The 15660-nt window shown below is 54.6% G+C and overlaps 1 protein-coding gene across 9 annotated transcripts in view; it reads right to left on the reverse strand.

The window, feature by feature from the left end:
* Positions 1-327: 327 nt before the first annotated feature.
* Positions 328-15660, reverse strand: part of RERE (arginine-glutamic acid dipeptide repeats) — a 409123-nt gene continuing 393790 nt past the window's right edge. For all 9 annotated transcript variants that reach the window (XM_058552817.1, XM_058552816.1, XM_058552812.1 and 6 more), the window contains 11 exons: positions 13188-13350; positions 12285-12377; positions 11548-11747; positions 10134-10295; positions 9547-9660; positions 8015-9342; positions 7684-7906; positions 6186-6906; positions 4112-4258; positions 3413-3593; positions 328-3081 (listed from right to left, as the gene is read on the reverse strand). In XM_058552817.1, the coding sequence (XP_058408800.1) occupies positions 3048-3081; positions 3413-3593; positions 4112-4258; positions 6186-6906; positions 7684-7906; positions 8015-9342; positions 9547-9660; positions 10134-10295; positions 11548-11747; positions 12285-12377; positions 13188-13350 (3366 nt within the window). In that variant the 3' untranslated portion in view covers positions 328-3047. The remainder of the gene's footprint in view (positions 3082-3412; positions 3594-4111; positions 4259-6185; positions 6907-7683; positions 7907-8014; positions 9343-9546; positions 9661-10133; positions 10296-11547; positions 11748-12284; positions 12378-13187; positions 13351-15660) is intronic.

Below are 15660 nucleotides of genomic sequence, written 5' to 3' on the forward strand. Positions count from 1 at the left end.
ATGGGGAGTGGAGAGGGTGTTCTTGGTCCCAATGCCATCACCCTCCTAAGATCCATTCTGCTGCTTGGGGAGCCCACTGCAGGCCCTGACTTTCTCCAATCAGTAGGCTGCAGCATCCCTCGAGAGCAAGAGTACTCACCAGAGAAACTCTTCCTCCCAGGCAACACAGACAGGGATCTTTCTGGAAGCTGCTTTGGGAGGTAAGCAGTGTGCCAGCAACATCTGAGAATCAGACTCTCCCTCTGCCCATTCCCCACCCTGGGGACCTTGGTAGGGGCAACCACCAATATCCCCACCCACTCCCAGGAATGAGACACAGTCCACTGGTCCACACCCAGCTGTTGTAGTGTAGCTTGGTTTTATTTATGTCCACAAATATTTCAAAAAAATTACAAAATACTCAAATGGAGAGAACACAGAAGTCACGATTTCTGGGTGTCTACTGTTTACACTGTGTTATCTCATGGCAAACTACTCATATATACATTTAGCTTCAAGATATATATAAACGTAGCAAATCAGAATGTACACTCTGCTCTGCTTCTGCTGCAGTGAAATGTGAAGCTCAATCTTGACAACATTGAACAAGATACATACAAAACACAGAAAAGCAAAACCAAACTTCAAACAAAAGGAAGGAAAATCCAAAAGGATACCAAGGGGTCGGGCTTCAAAGACACTGTGAAGGTCTGGGGCCTCTGAACCAACTGTAGTTGACCAGGTGAGGGTTTCAGGTTGTGGGTTTTTAAATGAAAGAATCTCAGTGCTTCACCTTGGGATATGGGGAGAAAACCAAAATCAAACAAGAAAACACCTTCGGACAGCTTTCAAGTACAGACTTGGAAGTACTTCAGTCTCTCTCTTCTTTGGAAAAATGGATGATGGAGAGAGGAGATCAAGAAGGTTTAACTGAATGGTAGGCATTGTGCTCTACCAAAAGGAAAGAAAAGATGGGAGGAGGTGGGGCATCAGCGCAGGAGCCTGAGGGCAGCAGAAGCTGCAGTGTGAAGAGGCCTCTCAGAACCGCAGAGCGCCCCGCAGGAGAGCAAGCCCCCCTGGCCCCTACGGCACATCACCACCCCCAGAGGAAACAAATGCCTCCTGCCAACGCAGCCACAAGTCTGATGACAAGAGGTTCATCTGAGCCTGCCTCCCCTCTAAGGAACTAAAGTTAAGGCAGAAACAGAATGAGACAAAACGAAAGAGAAAAACTATAAACATTGTCAACAGACGAAATAATCCTCTATCTGGCCGAACTGAAACCAAACATGGTTTTAATAGAAACTGGAAATGCCTCTGATGCAGGTGTGAATCCGGAACCTGAATCTGAGCTAATACCTGTCGGTCTCTGGGTCAAAGCGCCGGTCTCTCCTCCTACCCCCTATGCAGCTCAGGACGCACTTCATGTCCACTGACCCACAGGGCCTTCCTTCTCTCGTCATCTGATAATTCCTGGATACGACCACCATATACCACAGCAGAAACAGCCCTCAAGCGTCTGAGAGAAGAGGAACGGAACAGGTCACATCCTGGCAGAAAGCCTGATCAATGGGTGCAGACATCCCCAGAATCCCCCCACTCTGCTTTGGAGAAAGTGCATCATGTCAGCGACTTAGAAAGCAGAGGCGGGCTCTCTGCGACAGCCTGACCCCTACAGAGTGGCATCTCCCAGATGGAAGCCTGCCTTCCCACTCCACATTTGTGGCTGCAACTCTTGTTCCTACTTCCAGGATTAAGAGTGGGGCTCACATGGTTTCCCAGTCCGATGTGGGTCACCATGCATGGACCTGCTCCTGGGGGAGACACACAGGCTACTGCCCAAAACTGTGCCAACTCTGGGGTCTCCCTCATTCAAAAGCAGCCTCAGCTGTGGCAAGGATGGCCTGGCCTCACCACAAGAAGATCCAAATGACAACACACACAAAAGGGCAGATTTCTAACAGATTCCTTTGGCAAGCATATGTGCTATTTGTGGGGAATCATTTTCTTGAATTTTCTAGAATGTTTATGAAATTGTCAGAGTATTAAAAAAGGCAGTTCATCCAGAACAATCAAATGTGTGTGCATGGAAATCTACAAGGAAATCTACAATCAGACACACAGAAACGTGCTTTCTATCCTGCAGAGACAGAACAAGGGTGGACATTTAATTCCTGCGCTCCTGGTGCAAAATGAAAGTGGTTCGCTCTAACAGACGTCTGCACCACTGGCCAAGCACAAGCTAGGAAGAGACAGAGGTGAAAATCAAAGCAGCAAAACAAAGGAAACAGTTTGTAACACTGTCCCTGCAAACCCGGCTGCTCACTGCTGCGACCAAACCTAGTCCCAAGCTTCTGCCCACTTGTAATTAGAAACGCCCATCTGTTCCCTTTAATTAAAGGGATAATTATATATAACTTTTTATTAAAAAATCAACTCTGTATTCTGTCAATAGCTGGTAGGAATTAGCGACATGGCTGGAAAAAATAGATCAGAATAGTAGTTTGTGGAAGGAAAAAAAGGCTGTTCTAAAATTATTTATTTACAGACGTAAAAAGCCATGCTGCAGAACTTTCTCAAATTATGAAGATTTCCTACAATGTATTAAAATAAAAGATTTTTTTAAAATTATAGCTCTTGGATTCCAAACTCATATGCCGCCTGTCTGCAAACCTTGTGGGTTTTGGAACACACGTAACTGAGTGTGTCTGCACGCACAGTGAAGGGTGTGAACTGGATTCTAGCACCTACTGAGAAATCAAGGAAGGAAAACAAAACTAAATCAAACCCCAAGATTGCAGGGGAGTTTTCCGAGTGTTCAGTCCAGTCCAGGACGCACTAAGTTTCTGGGGGACTGTCATGCAGGGACACCCAAACCAGTCTCAAGGAATCCTCTCTACAAACGAACACTATTAAGCTGATACATTTTTAGTTGTGGGGTTTTTAAATATATAAAGAAATCTTTAGAAGATATTCTTTTTGCTTTTGCAGCTCCTACGTATGTAAAAAGTCCTGTTTCTCCCCCCAAGAACTGGGGTTTCCACAGCCAGCGTTAACAAATAAATAACTTATAACTGCTTGTCACCTTCTTTCTTCAGTCGACTGGAAAGAAAAGAAACAAGAAAGAGTGGTCAGCATCAGGCCTGGCAGGCGGGACCAGGCGTGCAGCTCGAGGATGCAGGTGCCCCAGGTGGCCTCCTCCCCTGGTCTCCCTCCCATCAAGATGGCTCCATGGGAATCCCTGCTATGGCCAAGAGGCCAGGGCCCAGCAGAGCCAAGGCAGAGGAGTCTGGGCCTGATGATGTGGGAGGAGCGCCAAGGGCACAGCCAGGAGGGGCGGCCATTAGGCTGGGTCAGCGGTCCACAGGTGGGGTAGTGGGGAAGCCTGGGCTCAGCCAGCTGGCCCCACCCTCCTGGCCCATCCCCGCCTCACCTGTAATAATCTTCCTGACTCGGTAGGTGGCCACCATGCATGTGGGGGTGTCCGTGCAGCCACTGCTGCTCCATGGCCAGTCTCTGCAGCTCAGCCGACTGGGCATGCATGGCCTGCAGCTGGTGGGCCGCCGACATGGGGGGTGGGATGGCCCCAGGCAGGTCTCGGGGATAGGGGGTGCCTGCCAAACACAAAACAGCCTCTGATACAGGGAGGTCAGGGGAGTGGCCAGGACAAGGCCAGCAAGGAGGTCAGGTTGGGAGGGAGCCCCCAGAGTGGAGGAGCAAGAGGCTATTTACTCAGCAGGTATCATTAGAGCAGAGCCTCCCCTAACGCGAGAGAGAGGCCCAAAGTACTGTCCCTCGGATCCCCTGCCAGGGGAACTCACTCCTCCTCGGGCTTCAGGCCTCAGCCTAGTGTTTCTTCTGCAAGGGGGGCCTACCCTGAGTCCCCGATTTAAATTCAGCACCTGTTATTCCTTCACTGACCACCATTGTCGTCCTGGCTCCTGTTACATGCTAACACTTCCCACCCCAGCTCTCTGAGAGCAGGGGTTTGCCTGACCCGTTCCCAGGTGGATTCCCCGCACACAGCAAGTATTTGCTGAATACATGAATGAGGGAATGAATGGCGACATGAGACCAGACCACCAACCCAGCTCCTCACACTGGACCCTTCTTTCCCCAGGCGCGTTCTTACCAAAAACTGGATGACGAAGCATCTCGTGCTCATGGGGGGGCTGTCCAAGCAGAGGGTTGGGAAGGGTGCCAGGGGGATAGGGAAAACGAGCCAGGTGAGGGCCAGCAGTCAGGGGGTCAACCAGCGGGTGAACTGGGCCTGCTGAACCTAAAAAAGGGGCAGAAGTCCAGATGCAGGAGGTGCAGGGCTCCAGGGCTCTCTCAATATTTGCCCTCCTTGGCTGTAGTTACCAGTGACTTCCTCCTCACCACAGGCTCCTGGTCACCAGGGCTGCCAATATCCCTGACCCACAGTGGCTGTCCCCCACCACACACACCTCCACAAAATAATAAAGAAGTGAAGAGCTGACCATTTCCGTACACCTTTCCTCCTCCCATTCTCAGCGCCCCCTACAGGCAGAGTCTCCTCCACCCCATTCTGTTGAGGACCCTGGATCAGCAGAGCCCCTGGCTAACTGCCAGAGGCCTGCCTCCCAGCCCTTCACCTGGAGAACCCAAAGGAGGCCAGCAGGGCGGGTCGGCAGGGACAGGGCGACTAAGCCCTGCTCTCCCTGCTGGCAGCAAACCTCTTGGCTCTCCCTTCAGCATGTCATCTGCTTGGCTGCTGCCCTTGGTTTCGAGTCAGCAATCTCTTGCGTGCCTCAGGCCCTTTGCACGCTCTCCCTCTGCCTGGAGATGCTTTACCCCGGTTTCCAAAACCTTGCCCTTTCACCTACTTCAAGTCTTTCCTCAAAAGTTACCTTCTTGCCAAGGCTTTCCCATGACCCTCTTCATGACTGCAACATTGCCTCCAGCTCCCTTGTTCCCTCTCTCTGCTTATTTTCCTCCAGAACACTGAGTGCTTTCCACAACCTGAGACACCTTTATTGACTGCCTCCCAGATCTGGAAGGTAAACGTCAGGGTGTCGCCAGCACCTACGAGTGTGCCTGGCACACCACAGGTGCTCAGTATACATTTGTCGAATGAATGAATGAATGTTGTATAAACGAGTGAACAAATGCCTGTCCTCAGATGGCACTAAGGCACATCTGCTGGTTACACCAGGGCTTTTTAAAAGGCCCACACCGGGTGGCATCAGAGTTTCCCGTGTCAGGGCCACATGGTGAATGTGACAGCTGCTTGGCTTCCCTGGAACCACCTGCCTAGAGACGGTCCAGGCTCCCCGCGTCAGGGTTGGGTACACAGGTAGGAAGCAAGGTGCTGTCCTCCCTCCCTCCCTCTGGGCCTTGCTCTATCAGCTGTCCTCCCCAGCACAGAGGTCTGCCCACGTGGAAGTCCCGCATGCAGGCTGTGCCACGGGACCTCCACAGCACACCCTGGTCCCAGGGCGCAGGCACACCTGCCTACTCGAGAGCAGGGCCAGACCCTCCTCCCACCCCATCTAGACAGTCTACAGAGCTGTGGAGGGAGTAGGGACCCCAGCCGTGCCTGTCTCTGCCTCAGACCAGCCTTCCCTCGGCTGGCCGGTCAGCAGGCCTTTAGGAGCTCTCATTCCCAGAGTGGACAGGACTGGGTAGCCCTGGCCAGGTGAGCCAGCTCAAAGCTAGCAGAGGCTCAAACCCCATTCCTTAAGGGGGAATAGAGAACTGTTCTTTCAAGTTCTCACACAGTGACAACCTATAGCCTGCCTGGGTGTCCCAGGTGCCTCCACCTGGCTCCAAAGGCCCCCAGGCCCTACCCTGCCCCTCAAGCCCCGCCTCCGTCCCTCAACCCGCCTCAGTAAGCACAGGACGCACAGGCCGCTTCCCTCTACCCCTGCCCGCCCTGGGCACAGGGCCAAGAACCTAAGCTTTATCGAGGAGGCTGCAGACAGAAGGCCCCGGGATGACTCAGCTTTCCCGGGACTTGCAGCTCTGGAGAGCTGAGGGGCTGAGCAGAGACAAAGGCTGTCTGTGAGTAAAGCAACAACAGGATTCCCAGGTGGATGCTGAATATTCTAACACTGCCCAGGAATTAGGGATTTGTTTAGAAAAGAACAATCTCTGCTCCTGGACAGCAGCTCTGTCTCTGGTCTGTACCCCTTCACACCAGAGCTCAACCCACAGCACCCTCTGAGCCCAACCAGGGAACCTACCTTGGTGGAGGGGGTCCTGCTGGTGGAGGTGGAGGTGCGAGTGGATGTGTGAGTGCTGGTGATGGTGCGGAGTCACGTTGAACATCTGCAGTCGGGCCAGGGGGTCGCTGGTCAGCGATGCCATGCGCTCGGCATGAATCCGCTCAGCCGCCAGTCTATCAGGGTAGCTCATTTCAGGCCGCAGCTGGGGGCCCGCCAGGGCCAGTCTCTCCCTCTCCAAGGGGTTCAGGCCCGGGTGGAAAGAAGCAAAAGGGTGCGGGCCCGCAGTGGGGGGAATGGTGAGGGCGCTGTGCCGGGCGAAGTGCTCCATGGGGTTGGTGGCTGGGTGCAAGGGGTCCAGCTCCGGGGGCTTCACCTCGAAGCCTGGTTTCATCCTCTCCCGCAACTCGCGCTCCCGGATCTCCCGCTCCCGGATCTCCCGCTCCCGGAGCTCCCGCTCTCGGATGGTGGGGTCGACGTTGTAGAGGCCGGGCATGTGGTAGGCCAGCAGGGGGTCAGTGGGGTTGAGGGGCATGTAGAAGGGGTGGTTGCGGTTGGTGGGTGACATGACGTGGGGCCGAGCGTACTCGCTCAGAGTCCGAAGGGCAGGTGTGTCTGGCCCGATGTATGGGGGCACAGCAGCAATGGTGGTTGGTGGTGGCTCGAAAGATGGCCGCATGTGGCCAGGACCACTGAGCTGGGGGTCACTGAGGCGGCCTTCATGTGCTGAGCTGGATGCCTTCTGCTGAAGGAAAGGAGGGTGTGAGGGGTGGATGCCCACCTGCCCAGGGGCTGAGCCTGATGCTCACTCTGCAGAGGTGAGCCCTGCCCTGCTGCCATCCTGCACTGACCAGCCAATTTGGTCCCTCCACCTCGACACTGATACCTGGCCCAGCCATGGCCTGGGACAGGTGAGAGCCTGGCACAGGGACATGGTCCAGACCCTGCTGTGACTGTCTCCTTTGTGCCTGCAGCTTCCCTTGTACCCTAGATGGGTCTCGGTCTGTGTCTCTGTGAGACACAGCTAGTGCATGTGGGTGTCCAAGTGTGTATCTGTGCGAGAGCAAGGTGGGTGACCCGGCTGAGGAGAATGCCACAGACCAGGGCTGCCAGGGGGACTGATATGGCCGGGTTCTCCTCCCCTTTAGCTTCTCTTTGGTCCCTTCAGATCTAGAGGTCTGCAGTGCAAGGACAGGCCCTCTCCCTGACACCACCTGGATGCTGTGAATCAGCCTGAACCTGCCAGGGCCAAGGGAGGGGGCGCATGGTGAGCACTGGGAAAGGAGGTCCAGGCCGGAACCGGCGGGTGCCCGAGTTAGACCAGTAGCTCAAGGATGAGCGGCACTTTCAGAAAAGCCTGCAAACGGGGTTGAAACAGCACCCAATCCTCCACTGCCGTGAAAATGAACCAGGCAGCACTGCACAAAGCTCGGCAGCCCCAGGGTCTCCAGGCCTGGCGTGGCCAGCGCCCCCTCCCTGCACACACAGGCCGCCCACTCGCACGCCGACAAGCACTCACGGTTACTCTCTCTGCCTCCCGCTCGCGCTCCCGCTCCCGCTCGCGCTCCTTCTCCTTCTCCTTCTCACGCTCTCGCTCCTCCCGTGCCTTCTGCTCGGCCTCCCGTTTGGCCTTCTCAATGGCCTCCTCCCTCTTCTTGGCCAGTTTGGATCCCGCCAGAGGCATGAAGTATAGGTCTGTCCGCGCACAGGAGTTGTAACCCCGGTCCAGGTGCTTGTAGAACCTATGAAAGGCCGCATCTCTCACTGGGGGCCCCTGCTGAGGCCTCAGCCTGCCCCCAGTTGCCCAGCCCGTCCTTGCCCCAGCCGTGCCGACTTCCAGGGACCAATACCTGGCTGACTGGCTGGCATGGCTGGGGGTGTCCACCACAGTGGGCTCCGGAGACGGGCTCCTAGGTGGGGGAGGGGGGCTCTCAGGCTCCTCAGCATCATCCAGAGCCTCTTCCTTGATCTGGACAGTGGGGAGTGGGCAGGCTGCCCCCCCAGGTATGCTGCCTCCCGAAGAAACAGCAGCAGAGCAGGGTGGCTGGGCTGAGGGGCCAGGTCCCGCAGGTGGGGTGGAGGTGGAGGGGCAAGTCGGAGGAGTGATGGGAGGAGGGCCCCCAGGGACAAAGGAGTGCTGAGCGAATGGGGGCTGGGGGGGCACCTGGTGGAGGCCTGCAGGAGGATGGGAGGCAGCAGCAGGAGGCAGGCTCTGGCTCTGGGTCAGCACAGGAGGCTGGGCAGGGGAGGAAGGCAGTGGCTGGCTCTGAGGCATGAGCTGCAGGGGTGGGGGGTGGGCCGAGGGGGGGTGGTGTGTGGACAGGGAGCTCAGGGGCTTCAGGGCTGGAGGGGGTGGGAGGTTGGCATTCATGGAGAAGGGCGAGGGCCCTGAGAGGTGAGGTGGGTGCTTGTGAGCCTGTGGTGCCGGCAGCTGGGGGATGGGCGTGGTGGGTGGGGGCTTGATGTGTGGCATGGCCAAGGGTGCCGGTGGCAGGGGCTGCTCCCGTGGGGGCTGCTGGGGCTGCAATGCTGACTGAGAGGCTGGGGGCTGCAGGGAGGTGTGAGGGTGAGCTGCCGCCTGGGAGGTCTGGGGAGGGAGGCCAAAGGGCTGAGGGGGACCTGGGTGCTGCAGCAAGGGCCCAGCCTGGAGGCTGTGAGGGCCAGGGGGGCCCTGACTGTGCAGTGGGGGTTGGGTATGAGGCGGGGCAGAGGTCTGGCCAGCCGGCCCAGTCAGAGGCTGCAGTGGGGGATGCGGTGAGGGCAGACGCTGTGGGTGCAGGGAGGGTACCTGCTGGATATGGGCATGGGGAACAGGAGCTGTTGGAGCCTGCGGCTGGTTTGGGGGCTGGGAGACTGAGGGGGAACCCTGTGGAGGGACTGCAGTGGCCGACAGCGCGGGCCCTGGTGTGGGAAGCTGGGGGGTTCCCGGTGGGGCTGTGGAGGGAGCTGGAGCAGTCCCACTGGGAGCCTGCAAAGTTGGGGGCTGGGCCTGCAGCATCTGCTGCTGGGCCGAGGAGTCCGAGTCACTCTCGTTGTCCTGGGGGCTGGGGATGCTGGGGGACGTGCTGCGATTGTCTTGGTCGATGTCTTTGGGGTCACTGCTGCCCTCATCGTTGACACTGCGGCTGTCTGAACTCTCTCCCTCACCTTCGGATGGCGAGTTGGGCCGGCTGATCTCCTAGGGCCAGAGAAGGGAGGGACAGAAGCTCTAGGAGAGCTGGGGCTCTCTCTGCCCTCCGTTGCTAGTGCCTGGCACACAACAATGCTGTGCGCAGATGAGGCAGCCACCCCATGCCACCTCCCACGGAGAATCTGGGCTGGGGGCTTCTCAAGGGACATTAGCTGCCAGCTGCAGTCAACATGGCTCGGCTGCAGACCTCACCTGGGTTTTTGTCTTCTTGGAGCTGGTCCTGTCAGCCTCCTCTGTATCAGAGGCCACCTTCTCTCGCTGGCGCTTGGTGCTCTTAAGAGGGGATGAGGCTTCTTCCTTCACCTTCTGCAGTGGTGAAAGCCCAAAAAGAGCATCAGGTCAAGGGAAGATGTCCCATCAGCCTCAGGGGGGAAATAACGACTGTTTGCTGACTTCTTGCTCCCACATTCTGAGCTCCATCTCCAGAAGCAAGAGAGCTCTGGAAGGGGCCAGCAAGAAACCAGTATCTAGGGATGGGATTAACTTGGCTTTGTGGGGAGGCAGCCTTTCTAATCACCCTCCACCTTCTGCCTCTGAGGCCTTGGGAAACTCGAGGCAGAAGTAGCCCCCAAAGGTCAGTGCTGGGAGTTGTGCTGGACCCCCTTTCTCCGCAGGCCCCAGTCTGCGGCTCTCGGCCAAGGCAATGCTGGGGCCCAGGGCGGCTCCACAAACGACCTGTGGCCCTATGTCCAAGGAAGCTGAACACCAACTCCAGCAGCCCAGGTTTTAACGGGAGGGCGGGGCTGAGCAGTCCCCACTACCCACCCCCAGCACCTCACCTTGGCCGACTTCTTCACTGTCTCTGCTTTACTGTCATTGCTGGAGGTGCTGGCAGCACTGGGGGAGTTCCGGCCACTGGAGCGAATGTCTTCGTTGATGGGCGAGGCACGACCATCAGGGCTGGCTGGCTGCTTCTTTCGACCACTGCGCAGTGTAGACATCTGCCCACCCAAACCGGAGGCTGGTGAGACTGGACCCCAGTCCCTACGAAGGCCACCTGAGCCCAGCACACACGCAGGAGCCTCAAGAACAGACCCCACCACCAGCTTCACAGCGAACCCCAACCTCTGACAAACAGGCACCTCTGGCCATCCCTTGCCGCACAGAGGTCAATATCGAGCTAAGGAAGAAGGGTGTGAATGGGTGGGTTCAGACAAAAAAAAGAGAGAGTCTCAACTTAAACCCAAAGCACTCATCTTCCAGGACTATCCTGAATGACATGTGCTAGAAATGAGAGAGGCTTTCTGAGGGGCAATAGTCAGCAAGGGCAGTCTACTCTGCCAAGTTCTCCAGAATGACAATTACACACAAAATCAGCTTTAGATCACCTCACCCTGTTTATTCCATGTACCTGCTCACTCTGCCAACACAACCAAACCAAACCCTTGCTGATTTCATCTGACAGGATGGGAAGTAACCCAAAGAGATAAGCTGTCAAATAATGAAGTTCAGCTCCTAAAACCACCAAACACTTCAGCATGTGTGCACAAAGCCACAGGGGCTCAGGAGAGATGGGGGTGCAGTGATTCACACAGGTCCATCTGCTCCCTTCTGAATGAGCAGTGGCCAGGCAGCCAGGACAACAGCAGCCTTGACAGGATGGAAAGGTCTGAGGAAGGTCAACGGTGCCACCCACCTGCCTAAAAGGGCCTCTGGGGAGGGCAGAGCCACAGGGAAGACCCTGGCAGTATCCTCAGCCCCCAACCTGGGAAAACTCTCACTCCCAAAGGTCCCTGCTACATTTCCAACCTGGGAAACACAGGCTCTTTGTGGAAGGGACTATGCAGTGAGTAGAAAAACGTACCTAAAGTTTGCAAAACTGGATCAAACATTTAAAAAAAAAAAAGCCTGCAAGTTCCAAATAACAGAGATATGCCACACTGGAGGTGACCAGCCCATGGGCCAGAGGAAGGTCTGAGGGACTTGGAGAGCCTGCACTGAGCCAGAAACTGACACCCACACACCTCACTGACTCCCACTGACGCAAGGGCAGAAGAGAACAGAGGGTTCTTCCCAGCCCCACAGGCAAAGCTAATGCCTTTGGGCATATCATCACCTCAAGGGTCTGTTTCTTTACCTAAAATGAAACACTTGCTATCCTCCTCCTGGTGGGCACAGCCCCCAGCATCCTAGTAACCTGGAGAAGGGGTCAGGAGTGCCAGAGGCTCAGATCACCTGGCCGTGGGGACTCACCGAGCCACGACTCCGCCGCGTCCTCATGCTATGTTTCCCGCTGAGCCCATCATCTTCCTCTTTGACAGGTTTGAACATAAATGGTGGGGGGTCCACGGGCTTCTCAATGGGCGGAAGCTCGCCGTATTTCTTGAAGTGAATGCGGCAGTCTGTGCAGAGCAGGATGTTCTCCCGGCCCCCGTGGTGCCAGTCTTTGGAGGCTGCGTGAGGGAAGAGGGGTGGGGGTGGGGGGGTCAACCTTGAAAACCAAGGTCCTTGGGGACATCTAAGCAAGGGGGCCCTTCTGTGGGCTCAGTCGAACCCGGCGCCACGAGAACCATGCAGCACCGGGCTCGGACAGACACCTGTCACTTGGACAGCTCAGGTGCTGGTGCTACCCTGGCTCTCTCCCAGGGTGGGAGAGGATTTCAGGAATATCCACTACCCCCACCTCATCTCGGGGTACCCAGGAGGAGCTGGCAGCAGGCTCCCAGGAAACACAGGCACCCCCAACCCTGACCTTGAGCAAGTCTGTCCTATGCACTGGTCAGTACTCCAGACTGACTCCTAAACAGGGGAGTGAAGTGAAATAAAGATTTTCAGCTTTCTCAAGTAACCCTGAAGCTCAATGCAAATGTCAAATCAATTACTGCCCTGGCAGGTCTCCAATTCAATTCATGAAATGTTCAGAACCTGGAAGTGTCTGAGCCTGGCCTGCTCCAGTGAATGGCCCCCACTGCCCACCAAGCCCCACTTACTGGTGGTGAAGCAGTGGCGGCAGGCGTACCCCTTCAGCTCCTGCTCACTGTCCTCACTGTCGAAGTCATCCTCGCTGGCTGAACTCAGGTCCACTGGGTATGGCGGGCACACAATGAGGGAGGAAGAGACACCATCATGCTCAGCTAAGACCAGGACCACTTGTGATCTGTGATCTGCCCCAGGCTCTGAACCACTAATCAGAGTGGCCCAGTAGGCTAAGGTGGGACAGTGTTCACAAGGGACCACTCTGAATTCCTCAGGGCCAGTCATCAGAATGAAAAACTTGTGTGTGAGGGGTGGGACCCAAGGGCCTGCCCTGCCAGATTTTGCGGGGCTGATGTCACACCTGAACCCTGGGGTCGCCGGCACTGATGCCTATGCTGGTAAATTTGAACAGGGTAAAGCGCATCCATGATGCTCTCCCTGACTCGTCCAGGCATCCTGAGAAATTCCCTTTTTATCGAGTCCTCCCCCGGCACTCCTACCAGATTATTTGTTTGCATGTGCAACATAAGTGACCCTCAGGTCAAATGTCCTGGGCCAGGACAGAACCACAAGGCACTATTGCTGCATTCTAGTTTTTAGGAGTTAAGAAGGTGTGGGCTTCCTCGTCATATTAGATTGCACGTCACACTGGGACCAAGAGAAGGATCTTGGTAAAGCAGGAGGAAAAGGAAAAAAATGTGCATTTGATCTTATTGCTATCACAATACAAGTGCAATGAAAACTCAAACAAACAGTACACTATCCGCTAAATGGAAAATCTCCTCTGAAGTTATCCAAAACGCCTCAGGCCAAGGCCAAGACTTACATTTTGCCCACACTGTGACAAGGAGGCCTGTGAGTGCAGGCCCAGAGCTGGGACACAGTGTGTGGCTGCATGTGAAAAGTCCCCCACTTACAGAATTCACTGGAGGGGGGTCTGGAGGGCGTACTGACGGGTGTGGACGCAGTGCGGGTCTTAATCCTCCTGAACACGGCCTGCCTGCGGTGCCTGCGGTGAGCCCGGGAACTGGCTGCTTCAGGGGTTTTCTTCCAGTAGTAATAGAAGGTGATCAGCTCCCCCTGCAAGAAAGAAGGGCTGGCAGTGAGGGCAGTGTCCAGAGGGGTTTGGCTTTTCCATGTCCCCCAGCACACCCTTTGCTGCTGGGAGCAGAAGATGGGTTTACAACAGCCACCCTGCAGACATGTACAAACAACAGTTTGCTCCTGGAGTAGTGAGGGGAACCAGGCTTGCTCAAGACACACCTGCTGAGCTGCCCGAATGGGCCTGTCTCCTCGCCCGGTGGAGCATACCTTTTAGATGTCAGAACACTCATTCATTCTGCAAGCACTTGTTGGGTGCCTACTATGTGCCAGGCACCACCACTGGCCTAAGCACTGGAGATGCATCAATAAACAATGGACAAAGGAAAATCTCCGCCCTTTAGCTGTGTGTGTCTGTGTGTGTACACAGAGGATGTTTCCTTCACAGTATTCCAGTGAAATCACACAGGTGTGACAAGGAAATGCCTAGCCAGTTAGACTACTCCAGAAACAACCAAAGAAAACAACCGAGGTGGTTGGGAACTAGGGCCGGGCGGAAGGTCAAGGACAACAGAGACCCCAAACCCAAAAACACTGCTCTACAGCCTCCCCCCCAGGCTGAATGCCCACACCGGGACAGGTTGGCACAAGTCCTAAAGGCAATGACTGGGGCTTGACAAAGAAAGACTAAGAGTGGTACTGATGTAGAGATGAAATGCCACATGTCACAAGGCCAGTCTTTAAGACAAAAGGAGCTACTCTTTTCACAGCCCAGCAGAAAGAGAGGCAAGACATCTTTCTAAAAAATATAGCAAGAAGACACGAGCCCAAATGCAACTTAAAAAAAAGGGAGATTTTGGCACCCCCACCCCGAGGGGCTCAGCAGACATGCCATACACACAAATGGGTGAATGGTATGTTCAGCTAACCCTGATTGATGAAAGACTCATATTTTAAAACAAGTATCCCAATATAAAGTATCTCTATCTAGAATTTTTAATAAATCGCTTAAAGTAGTGAGAGAGTCTAGATCACATTGATCTTCTCTAATTAAATCAATATTGTGGAAAGTGAATTAACCTGGCAGACTATCATATCCTGGGAAGTCACCCTGGGGGGATCCCGCATCCCAAGGTGGGAACTACTTGGCCAGAGCACCACTTTGTCTCATAGAAGGCTCACTGCCTTGTGAATCGAGGAGCCAAGAAACAAAGAAGCCAAGATTTTGTTCTCCAGTGACCTGAGATCTATCTGGAAAGACCAGCGTTGGGGAGACTAAAATAGACAAAGTGCGGATACCACACAACGAACTCCTGCAATTGACAAGAGTCCCAATCAGACAAGGTTTCATTAAAAGCATCCTAGAAGCAACAGCCTCAGAACACGATGACAAGTAAGTTGGTAGAGAAGAGGGCAGATTTTAGGTGGGAAATGGCTTCTGCAAAGCAGGTAATGTACGTGTGCTGAGTTCTCACTACTCAGAGTTGGATTCTATGTCTGTGCATTTTCTAAGAGGTAGGACCACAGCTGTCATCAGATCCTTAAAGGAGGGCTGTGATTCAAGACGAACTTCTGACTGGCTTCCATAACCCTATAGCATGTATTTCTTGGAGCTGTGGATGTGTTTCCGTCTTTCCAAGCACCACTTAACAAAATGCTAGTGACTGCCAATATTTAACAGATGAAGCATGACCCCAGGCCAAGGAGGCGAGGAGGCAGCCACCGCGGAAAAGCACACGCATGTTCGCACATGCACGTGTCCACCGCACCCTCTTTTCAATTCCATGAAACGGTAATCGAACAATAAGGGAAAATGTAGGAACTGCCCTTGGAGTTCTGACTTGTTTGTCTACCACGTTATTCTACAAATGTAGGCTAGAATTGTCCCTGTGGTGACTGGAGCATCCTGAGCCCCTAAGGTCATGGTCCGAGAACCTCCTGGCTCCTGCCTCTTTACTTACTACCTCCCTGACTTGGAAAGTCATTTCTGTAATACTGGTCTTTTGGTGTTGGCTGGCTGGAGGGAACAAACTCATAAATCCACTAGGGGATTAAGAGATCTGTGCTGACATAAAACGCACCCAGCTTTGGTTTTCCTATGAGAAAATACAGAACAGAAGCCAAGGTAGGTCACTATCACCCTTCAAATACTTTCGTTAGAGTGGCATGCTTCATCAGTTCAAAAGGGCAGCTGGTGCAGTAAATCACAGCCCAATCCCAAAGCTGGAAAGAAGAATGAGAAAATTCAAAGTGGTTCTACCCATCTCCTCCTCCAGCTGAAGTCCTTTTAAGGCCAGCGGACGACAGAGGCCTGGGATGTAAGAGGAAATGTGAAGCTAGAGGAGACAG

The sequence above is a fragment of the Diceros bicornis genome, chromosome 13 (genome assembly GCF_020826845.1).
Source record: "Diceros bicornis minor isolate mBicDic1 chromosome 13, mDicBic1.mat.cur, whole genome shotgun sequence".
NCBI lineage: Eukaryota > Metazoa > Chordata > Mammalia > Perissodactyla > Rhinocerotidae > Diceros > Diceros bicornis.